This window comes from Mus caroli, unplaced genomic scaffold, assembly GCF_978045245.1.
Source record: "Mus caroli unplaced genomic scaffold, Mus_caroli_1 scaffold_19, whole genome shotgun sequence".
NCBI lineage: Eukaryota > Metazoa > Chordata > Mammalia > Rodentia > Muridae > Mus > Mus caroli.
This window is the reverse complement of record NW_028227274.1, coordinates 17215001-17227055: the sequence shown is the minus strand read 5'-3', so window position 1 is coordinate 17227055 and position 12055 is coordinate 17215001. Positions and strand designations below refer to the sequence as shown.

Genomic DNA, 12055 nt, shown 5'->3' with positions numbered 1-12055 from the left:
TCCCATGAGATATGTAAACATAGTGAGTCCCCAGAACTACTTTTCTTGGTGATGGTCCCCTACACTTAGAGCTTGACTTGTGGGAGAAACAGACTTTTGTCTTGCCTTAGCTGCAGCCCAAATTCCCATATATTCTAGTCATGTTCAGACCTGAGTTCCTTTTGTGATGATTTATTTCATCTAGGTGGATAAAAGAGTTTTAAACTTTTTATTTGCAGAGCTGGAGAGATGGCTTAGCAGTTAAGAGTATTTACTACTCTTCCAGAGATATTGAGTTCAATTCTCAACAACCACATGATGTCTCACAACTATCTGTAATGGGACCCAATACCCTCTTCTGGTATGTCTGAAGACATCTACAGTGTACTCATATTAAATAAATAAATAAATAAATAAATAAATAAATAAATAAATAAATAATAAATCAATCTTAAACATTTTATTTGCATTTTTGCTGAATTATTCTGAAGCTTGTTTTTATCATCCCAGGATCATCTTCTTCTGTCCAGCTTCCTCTTCTGTTGAAGGAGTTGTTAGCCTCCCCAGGATTACCTTAGTACAGCATTAGTAAGTAACATATGCATTAATTTACCCATGATTTCTATGAGTCTTGTGACACGTCTTGTGTTGTTTTTTTTTTTTTTTTTCTCACATCTTTCAACGGCCAGAGAATGTACGGCAAAGCCATTAAGTTCTTCATGAATCTCTCCATTTTCAAGCAGAAATAACAAGAACTCAGCACTTTCTTTTTTGACCTATCAACTCTGGTCTTCATGCTTTCACAACAAGCCAAATGGGATATATCCCCAGCCTCCATCTAAAAAGAAACGTTAGAATAGCCTTTTGGTCCCGAGTTGTTTTGCTAATATCTTCCTACCATAGAACAACAACAAAATCAGTTCTTATTGAAAGAATTGGGCTAGATTTACAACAAATAAAATCGAACACTAGTTGAAAGTGTACAAAATTTTAATTTTTAACTAAATAATATTTAAATATTTGATATTATTATTATATGTTGTACATAATTACATGTCAGGTAATATTTGGCAAATATTAACATTATAAAACATCATACTGAAAAGCAAGCCTATTGAACTTAAAATTGATAAACAATCATATAAAAATTGCTCAACACTGTTAGTTATTACTGCAATACAAGCACAAAGAAATAGACTTCGTCAGAGGAATGTAATTGAAATCACACTATGCTCATGGCTGACACTCTCAGTCCAGGAGAACAATGTTGAGACAGATAGAGAATGATTAGATTCCCTGAGGTTGATAAGGACTGGTTTATTTCTAGTGAAGTCGATTGTAGCATCTGTCCTGTGCCTAGGTAATTCTGATCATGGAGACATAAAAATAAAGAACAGAAATAAGGTTTATGCACACGAAAAGAATGTGCATAATGTTCATGGCTCAATACAACATGAAAAGAAAATGTTTAGCATCTTTTAACAAATTAATACAATGTAATTCTGTAGGACATGGAAAAGAGTGAGCTGCTGACACACTTGACTATAGACAATAAGTCTCAAACATGTTGTCTGAGCATGATGATGCCTCTAATGCCAGCACTTAGGAAGCAGAAGCAGGAAAATGAGTTTGAGACCAGCTTCAACTACTTAGGGAGTCCCTGTCTCAAACAAAGAAACAAACACAAAGTCCATTTGGTCTCCAACTGGTGATCATTAGGAACCTGAGGCCTGCCAGCAGACACACTATTAAGCTTCAAGTCAGGATTACATTGAACCTTGAAATAATAGCATCTCCAGCTAAACACTGACTAAATCCTTGGTGGCAGTCCCCAGGTAAGGACAGATAATTAAGCCACACACTGGTTTCCTAGGATCTATGGGAAGAGAAGCCCTTGTTTAAGACACTCAATGATATACAAGTGACTTCCAACAGATGAAGAGAGAGACATTAATAGATCACAGCTACAGTGTAGGGTTCCCTTTATGAGAAACTCTAGGGAACTCAGAATGAATGTAGATGAAGGAAGAAGATTGTTACCCCAGGCTAGGGTTGGTGTTGATGAGAAGACAGAAACTGGCCTATTTATCATTGTGAGTGGCGACCCAAGCACATACATTTGTCAAAATGGACGGAACCCTACATTTAGGGTTGGAATTTTATTATATTCATTACAACTCATAAAGAAAAATGAATGGCCAGGAGTTTCATTCTTTGATCAACTGACTGAGATAACTTTGAATCTAATTTGGGCATATTGATGGCAATAATTGCATCGAATGGTAAAGAAAAAAAATCTTTCCCAGAGTTCTTTGTTCTTGTAAAATAAAGCATCCAGGGTTTTGAAAAAAAAATAGAGCCTAGCTTAAGGCAACTGTGCCAAATGAGGTAACAGATGATTTAAATCTTCATTAAAGTAGCTAAGCAGATGGGGCTTGGAAAGCCTCACAATCCAGAAACCTAATATTCGTAGTATTGGAAAAGCATCTTCACTTTTTAGTACCCTGTGACTGCCAAAAAAGCACCTTTAATTTTGTTCTAACAATAATCAAATACACAAAGGTATTGAGAATTAAAGAATGTTGTCCCCATTTGTTCAAAATTAGAAGTCATCTACAGAAGGAATAGGCAAGAAAAAACTTGGTACCCATCTGGTTAACTGCCTTAACACAATTCTTTCTCTTGTGAATAGAAGTGTTTGAGAAGTTGCCGGTGGGTCAGTCAGAGGGATGCTCTCATAGGATGACATTCTAAGAAATTATCTATATTATAAGAAGGAAATGTAAAGGGGGAAAGGTACATTAAACTTGCCTGAGTACTAAGATCATAGTGTCTCAAAAATCCTCTCAAAAAATCCTTCAGGAGAGAGAGAGAAAGCCCAAGTAAGAAAGAATGACATAGGAGGAGCTGAGACTGGATGCTAGTTATCTTCAGAATGCATAAAGGCAGGTCACCATAAAAGATAAAAGAGGATATGGTCATAGCCAGAGCACTTAGTCACCTAGTCTATTTGAAGGCAGTTAGGACAGGTGACTGGAGCCATGTGAATGAGAAGAAAGCACTCTGCCATTGAGCCTCAGTCCCAGCACTGTCCACCATTCTAGCACTTGGGAGAGGGGCAGATGCAGGCAGAGCATAGCATAGACGTGAGATATCCATCATCAGACTATTGAGAATCTGTTCAGATACCATCTGATCAAAGCATAAGTCTGTTCAGAGCTGAAAGTGATGCAGCTCTGGCTGATGTCAGTTTCTGAGTTTGGGATCACTTATTCAGAGTAATTTTAAATTATTATTCAAACAGTAGAGGGCATAAATTAGTAAACTAAATACTACTTCCTGATTAGAGACTCTTAATTTAAAACTGAAGCATTAAGTATGAAGGTTTTTTTCTGATAATCAACCATAGAGAAGTTGGAAATAGAAACAGCCAATTTTGTAGAATATATCAAGGTCACTGAATTTTTACTGGAAAGTGTGGATAAATATCTTCTCTGATAAATTCCTACACAACTACTAGGAAGATTGATATCTCATTTCCAGTATTTTGAAAAATATTATATATAGTTATTTTATGTATATGAGTGATTGTCATGTTTACCAAGTTTGTACCTGATGCCCACAGAAGTCAGAAAAAGAGTTGAATTTGAATCTGGAGTTACAGACAGTTGTAGATGCTGAGAAATAAAGCCCTATCGTTTACAAGAACAGAAAATACTTTTAACCACTAAGTCATCATCTCTCTAGTGCCTTCCCTCTTAAATGTTCATAAAGGACCAGTGAGTTGAATTTATGAAAGAGTGGGACTCTGGATGTATTCTTACATAGATGAAGTTGGGAACAGGATAATTGGAGAGGAAGAGTGGGATGCAGATATGACCTAAGTACATTGTATTCATCGATGAGATTTTCAGACCATATTAAAAAGATTTTAAAATCTCAGCCAGTCTTGGTGGTACACACTTGAAATTCCAGTATTTGTAAGGCTAAGGGAAGAGAATCAGTGTGAGTTCAGTCATGAGATACACAGTGAGTTCCAGACCATCCTGAGCTGCCTAATAGGACTCTACTCAGAAAAAAAAAAAAAAAGCCAAAATCCCAGAACAAATAGCACATCAAAAAAGAACACAAACAAACAAAAAGATTTTACAATAAGCCAATGCACAATTTTTAATAAACTTGTACACAACTCATTTTAAATAAAACATAGGCACAATTATTGCTAAAGTAAAGAATGAAGGAAAGGTTGTTAAATAAAGGCATGGACTTCACATAGGGAGTTGCTAGGAAGCTCCTTTTGTACTCCTGATCTAGGTGACAAGCCTCTGAACCGGGGACTGTGTTAGTTGCCTAGGCAGATGTTGAAGGATGGTCCTCAGATTCTGGGAAACTAGAGGTTGATGGGGCAGTGATTCAAGCATGACGCTAGGATAATGACACATGAGATCTGGAAGTCAGCCCACTCACATCTTAAAGTTCATGCCTGGACAATACCCTACATGCAGGCAGAAGCTTACAGTGAGCTCCAAAGAACACTGGAAGGTCCAGAAAAAACTGAAGTCTCATCCAGTAAAGAGATTCTTTCCTCTGAAAGAATTATAGTTGGGATTTTAAATTCATTACATGAGATGGAAAGATGGCCCTACCAGTAAAAGCACTTGTGCAAACATGAGGATTTGAGCTCAACTCATATAGATATATGTGTGTATATTTGTTTATATGTGTGTGTGTGTTTGTATGTGTGTGTATATATGTATGTGCGTGTATGTGTGTGTTTATGTGTGTGTGTGTATGTATGTGTGTATGTGTGTGTATGTGTATGTGTGTTTGTGTGTATATGTGTGTGTATGTGTGTGTATGTGCATGTGTGTGTATGTGTGTGTGTATGTGTATGTGCATGTGTGTGTGTATGTGTATGTGTGTGTGTGTGTGTGTGTGTGTGTGTGTGTGTGTGTATGTGTGTGTGTGTGTTTGCACTGGTGGTGGGGGTAGCCTAACTCCAGGTTCAGTGAGAGATTCTGTCTGTAGGGAATAAGGAAGAGAATGTGATAGAGTAGGACTTCCAACATCTGCCTCCTTCTGATCTTCATCATGCACAGCAGTACATACATTTATATACAACACACACACACACACACACACACAATCAATTCCTCTGACTATGAGCTTTTGTTCATGGCTGCAAGACACCATTATTGACACAATGGGCTTTTGTTTTCTTAGTGGAAATTATCCTTCCTACCAGACTAGTGGGAAGTCGTAGGGCCACTGCCCTGCCTCCTTAAAAGGACTGCTTGCTGAACAAACTAATTGTAAAGAGCTTCTAGACTCCAGTGGAAGAAGAGAAAGACCTTGGAAGAGTTCTTGACTCACATGTTAGTAAAGGGAGACTGACAGACTTCCAAGCTTGGCACACCCTACATGAATTCATGAATCGGCCTTACTGTCATCATTCCTGAGACTGCGTGGTGATGAATCTGGGAAATGAATAAGTGTAAAACTTGTGTGATGGTTGCTAATGCTATACTGGAAGGCCAGTACTCTCAATGGAAGTGTTTTCTGTGGACAACACTGGATAATCCTACTATTAATCACTTGGTGAAGAAACAAACCCTAGGATGAGAAGTGAGACTTGAAGGGACCAGTAGCAGAGCCGGATGAAGAAGAAGCACCTTATTCTTGGGAGATATGGACATTTGGGTCTATATCTGAGGTTCCCTGGGCTGCTTGGAAAGTTTCTGTGGGGCAGAATAAAAGCTTAAGATTTAGAAATGGAGCCAGACAAGGATTTCTGGATGGCTCTTACATTGGGCAGAAATTCTTGAATGAAGGTTTCATTTGGTTCCAGCTTCTAACAGCCTTTTGAGTGAACCCCCAAGTCAAGTTTGTTGTTTATTTAGTATCCTGGGAGATTTGCAGATGCCCTCTAGCGATGTTGTAGCTTGCTATCCCAAAAAGTGGCTGTAAGGTAAAATTCCATGGCAGAATTAGTTTATTTTGTGTCACTGAAATAATTATTCAAGGCCATTGTCTGCCTGTTCTTCACCAAAACTGTGTTTCAATTTCTTGTTGACAGGTTTCTTTCAGGCATCCTGCTGCACTGGCACAATATTACAGAAGTGTTTGAGGTGACCCACACTTGCTACATCCCTGACCACAGACACAGAGGTTGAGTGGGTGTGCTAGACCGGTTGGTACTAGGTTGCACAAGCTAGGCCAGATCAGTGGATCAGGGGTCAGCCTTTACCTCCTAAGATTAGTAACCCCTTGGGATTGCAAGAGACTCTTCCAAGGTCCAGACACATTACCCACTGATTCTTCACACTCCTTTTTGTGCTCTTGGCTTGAGATGCTAAGCAGCCTACTTGGGACCAGAATTTATTGCACAACCGTGGTAGTCTCAACGTCACAGTATTCCGGTTACCACCTCTGCATGCTGAGAATCTAGACAAAGTCACAGCATTCAGTTCAGAAACTCCTAGGATTGTTTCAGGTTTGCTTTCTGTGCACTGTACTCTAATCCACCTCGACTAACACAACTTTGCATGCTCACCTCAAACCTCTTCCTATTATTGATTTTTCTTTACTATTTTTTTTATCTTTTAAAACTAATACCAGAATGGGTGGGGGTAGTAAATTCATTTCACACCTGGCTCATTACGCTTTTAGCAATGATTCCCAAGTGACTTCCTATTGTGAAGGTCAGAATAGTGAGACATGTTAGAACAGGGCTCTTTGCTTCCTCATGTCTCATGACAATTTAAAGTTGATTTTTATTACAGATAATACCCAATTCTAACTGCATTCAAGCCAAAACTCATATTTTAAACAGGCATTCCAAATATGTTTTAAAATAGAATTCATGTGAAAATATATGCAACTGAATGTATCTCCAGGGTGTTCTGTTACCATTATAAGTGACAGAAGGATGTTTCCCTAAATTACAAATGCACATTGTCTTTGGGTAGGAATTAAAAGTAATGTCTGGGCAGAATGGGGACTTCCAAGCCAGCTACTAATGCTACACTTCACCATCATAATGCACTTAATATGTTGCATGTGAACTTTTATAATGTAGGCTGGATGTATTGCTCACATGCTTTCTTAGCGTGTATGAAGTGGACTTGCATCAGTGTTATATTTTAGGAGGAAACTATAAGTAACTGTCCTGTCAGTAGATTTACTAATACTGTGTACCAGACAGCCCAACAGTCAACGGACAACTTTGCTGAACTTTTAGCCATTTGGGAGACAGCCATAGGGGGTAAGACTCTAGATAATGTAAGATCTAGTTGAGGTCATTAAAAATAAAGGAACATTTACAATAGAGTAGAATGCATAAAAATATCTATTTACGTGTGTTTATGCATACAGACACACATATTTCATAATGATTAAGGAAGAATCGTATAAAAGAATAGTTTCATAGATAATGGACCTGAAAGCTCCATTACAAGCCTTTAAGTGTTCAATTTCATATGTGCTGAAATTGAATATATTGTCATTTCTTCTAGGACAAGCTCTAGCTCCTCTGTATGGCTTGCCATGAGACAGTCATCCTAGCCCAACTCTCAGCCCATCCAGCTGTTCTGAAGCAATAGCCTTTCCTGCCTCCACCATGTGAGAAGCTAAGTCTCTCCAGGGCTTCTCACACTCTGGCCTTGCTGCCTTTGCTCTTACCGGAACACTCCTAACCGTCTGCCTTTCTCTGTTCTTATCTCACGCATCTTTGCTTTCTCATAGGATGAAAAACCCTGCTCTAAAGTTTCTTCCCTCTTCAGCCCTTCAGCCCTTCAGCCAGAGGGAGAATCCTGAATGGGACAACTCAGTGCTGGCCTGTCCTTCCTCCTGTACAGCAGAAAAGCCAGTTCCACTCTGAATCCCAAACTGATTGAGTTTGGGGAAGACACAGCTTTCCCTGCGGTTTCTCTGAGTAAAGGAGGTTTGAGAATAGGAGCTGTAATTCTCCAGAGAGGATAGATTTTAAGTGCTGTCTCTGAGACCAGAAAAGCCTTCCACACAGACTTCTGCTGATGGTGTTTTACACAGATCAGGAAGAAGACCATGAAGCTAAATCTAGGCATGTCTGAATCTTGAGAGCTCAGGGAAGCCTCACACTTTGAGGGAGCACGTGGCTTAGATACAGAAGCTCTCAGAAGTAATCAGGGGAGGGAGAATGAAGGCAGTCACATAATTACCACATTACTGTGCACTGATCCATGGGTCTGACCAAGAATTTTGAATGCATTTTGAAGATCAGCAATACATCTGACAAGGATTTCTTCATGAATTCTGCCAGCAGAGCTCCAAAGGCCCTTATTGTGACAAACCAGTGCCCAAGGGTCTTCCCACCTAAACTTCGAGTCACTTTGGAAAAAAACTGGGTCTGTGTAAATGCTTTCTCCAGCCCTTGGACAATTGTAAATGTCTGTTGAATGATGAAGAAACCCCATTTTACTGAGCACTTTGCTTGGGAGATTTTCCTGTAACCACATTCGAAACTTTATTATGTTAGTACAATCACATTGAAAAGAAAAAAAGGAAAAAGAAAAAGGAAAACCCATTTGACCAATTAGTGAACATGCAAAAAACAAATCTCTCTGACCCCTCTCCCTCTCTTCCTCCCTCCCTCCCTCCCTCCCTCCCTCCCTCCCTCCCTCCCTCCCTCCCTCCCTCCCTCCCTCCTTCTCTCCCTCTCCCCTCTCTCTGCCACAAATATTGTGAGTAATTAAAGCACAAAGTGTTTTGTTTTTTTTTTAGGTTTGGGTGCGGATAAACGGTCAGGTAAGCACTTCTTTTCTCTGATTTTAATATCTGGCACAGAAAATCCATGGCATTCGGGACAATTTTCCTTCAGTGGTTTATTTAAAAATGTTAATGAGGTTTGGAGAGACTACCTGGGTTTTGTTTCAACGTGTGAAGAGGTTGCCCAGATTTTGCACAGCAATGGGCTGGATGGGAGGATCCTATGATCAGATCAGGTGTTCCTGGCATCCAGAGTAGAGTCAGAGCAGGCGGCTCCAGGTTCCGTAGTGGGGATGCTCAGCACAGTATCAGCGAAAGGGACGCGGGTAAGGTTGGGCGGCAACCCCGCGGGGCAGAAAAGGGGTGTGGGAGAGTTGGCAAAGGGTGGACCCGGACCGCTTTCCTGGGAGTGAGCTCCCTGGCGGCCGCGGGGAGCTCAGGGCAGGCTCAGGCATCTCCAAGGCGGCCCTGGAGGTGATAAAACTTGAGAAATAACTAGGAGGGGCCACCCAGCGTCTCCTCGGTCCAATCCAGTTTCAGGCGAGAACACCGCTCCTGGGCGAAGAAGCTTGAGAGAGGCCAGGACGACTTCTCGGCAAGCTGCTGCCGAAACCCTCCTGTGCCCAGGCTTAGAGTCCTTGCTTGGCGCCCGCCTGCGTCCTCCTGAGGGTGCACTGTGCGATGGCGGTTCCTGAGTTCCGGAGCCCACAGTGCAGGGCACTATGCACGACGCTGCTGCTGACCCTCTGGGTGAGTCACTCATGGGTGCAATAGAATGGGGACCCAGATGGGAAAGGAGAAAAGGTCCTTTCTGGTCTCTGCGGGGACTCAAAAGGACAAGCAATGAGTTGAGTGTCTGTTATTTCTTGAGTGGTTCAAGTTGGTTGTGGAGGAATGATAGGCGAAAAGTTATTTGAGGAGATTTTATTTGAGGAGATTTCTGATTTAGAGCTTGTCCTCTAGCTTCTGGGCACGCTGGTGTCTTGGTCACAGTGGGCAGTAAATATGTGAGTCAAAAGCAACGAAGACAGGTGTGTATATTTGTGTGTGTGTGTGTGTGTGTGTGTGTGTGTGTGTGTGGTGTGCTTTGGGGAGGGTATTTAGGATCATCGACTTAGCAAAAGGCTGATGTGGTGAAACTCCAGGGACTTCTTCTCCCTAGATGTGTATTGAGCCCAGCAACCTAGTACAGGCCCAGTGCTGTGTCCCTGAATGCTGTCCTGGGCCTGTCTCTGAGAAATGGTGATTTCAGCTATGCCTCCCTTAAAAGATTACTCAAAAGGCTGGCGGAGCTGCCATTCCCACGCCTGCTTGCTCACCTGTGTGCCAGAGATCCAGGTGTGGGAAGGCTGCTGAAGGGTTGTACTGGAGTTCATGGGCAGACAATGGGACTAGAGTTGCAGCTGGGTCCCGTGAAGGCATTGTTCCTATGTAGAACATATCATTTTATCTCCTGTGTCATCCAAACCCAGAGTTGAGCTTGTCATCTTCCTGGAAAAGAAGTTATTGACAGTTTTCTAGAGCTAGGGAGACTAGATGTGGAAAATGAGGAGTTCTGACCACATGGTAACCTGTAAAACTTCAGTCCTGTCCCAGCTCGTTTGAGTGACATACATAAAGTGACTGAGGACATTACCACTTCGATGCTCCAAAGACAGGCAAGTTCAGAGGGCCCGAGGACTCTATCTGACGAGGGAGTTGGTCCATTGTGCTATTCAGAACCTTGTTTGCTTGAGAGCAGCTCGGGCTGGCCTTGAACTAGCTATGTAGCTAAGGATGGCCTTGATTTCCAGATCTGATGGCCTCCACCTTCTCTATGCTGGCATTACAGACATGAACCACTTTAACTGACTCTTGGCTAATTCTGGCAGGAGGGCCCAAGTTTATCCCTTTTAAAACAGGAAGTTGCAGACATCAGACTAATACTCATGATCTGAAATTCATGAGCCAGAAAAATCATAAATAGAGCCACTCATCTGCCGCTGAAACACTAAGAGTTGGGGTTTTGACTGACTGTAAATAAGCCCTCCTCAAATGCCATGTTCTTCTGGGATAGATATGCTCAGATGAATTTCCAACATTTTCGTTTAAAAATATGACTTTGGTATTTTACAGTTTCATTTAGTAAGGAATTAGGAAACAAAAAGAGACTCTGTTTTGTTCTCTGTGTCACGGCATGTTCTCTCACGGTTATTAAAAAGGAATTGCAGTGGGTACAGAGGGGTGACGCTGACTCTTTTGCCTGCTTTGAGAACCCTTTCCTTCTTACCTAGGGTTGCCTCCTTCAGCCTTGATTGAGGTGTGTGCCGAGTCTCATTGTAACTGTTACCTTGTGTTTGGTCGAGATCCCCAGGATCCCTGCTCTTTTCTGAAGATTAACAAGAGTGAATCTAAGGGAGAAGGGAGGTGGGAAGTGGGGACAGAGAGGAGAGGAGGGAGGGGAAACTGTGGTCAGGTTATAATATATGGAAGAAAGAAAGGAAAGAAGAAAAGGAAAGAAGGAAGGAAGGAAGGAAGGACGAAGGAAGGAAAGAAGGAAGGAAGGAAGGAAAGAAAGAAAGAAAGAAAGAAAGAAAGAAAGAAAGAAAGAAAGAAAGAAAGAAAGAAAGAAAGGAAGGAAGGAAGGAAGGAAGGAAGAAGGGAAGGAAGAAAGAAGGGAAGGAAGAAAGGAAGGAAGGAAGAAAGAAACTAACAGGAATTTCCCAGAGTTTAAACACAGACTCTGAAATCAGACATGCACACAGATTGGTAGTTTGTCTCAACAGTAACTTCCAGCTTACAAACTTGTTAAATTTCATGACTGCACTTTTTTTTTTTTTGATTCAGTGGCCTTTGAGCATAATATTAACAGGAGCATTTTAGAAACATCTTTATTCCCTAAAGGGTAGTAATGGAACTTTACCAACAGTGTGGCCTGTTTTGAGGAGGACTTTTCAGAGCAAGTCTATCACAGGTCAAAGACTCTGAACATCTCCAACAGCCAGTCTACCCAGCTACTGGCAAATGGAGAAATCTTTCCAACTGGCAGGTTTCTGCATCTCTTGTCTACCCAGACTCCGAATTGCCACCAAGTACAGCTGGGGGAGAAAGAGTCAAATTAGGAAAACAAACAGGATGAAACCAAACGTCTCACTGTTAATGAAGGTTCTTAAGCATTACTTTTAGAGTGTCCTACCTGTCCAATGCAACAGCAGATTAGCAGGAAACAGTACCAGGTGAACTGTTTTCTGTATGTGGCAGGCAATGGGATCATTAGCATTTATGTTTAGTGCTATTCTCCACACTGAGTCTGTGCTTGAAGCCTCATTAGCTGTTGTAATTGATAAGAGGT

The 12055-nt window shown here is 41.3% G+C and overlaps 1 protein-coding gene across 1 annotated transcript in view; it reads left to right on the top strand.

Moving 5' to 3' along the window:
* Window positions 1-9300: 9300 nt before the first annotated feature.
* The window catches only part of LOC110284858 (desmocollin-3), a 50655-nt gene continuing 47900 nt past the window's right edge, over window positions 9301-12055 (top strand). The window contains exon 1 of the mRNA XM_021150799.2: window positions 9301-9474. Within this exon, the coding sequence (XP_021006458.1) occupies window positions 9406-9474 (69 nt within the window). The 5' untranslated portion in view covers window positions 9301-9405. The remainder of the gene's footprint in view (window positions 9475-12055) is intronic.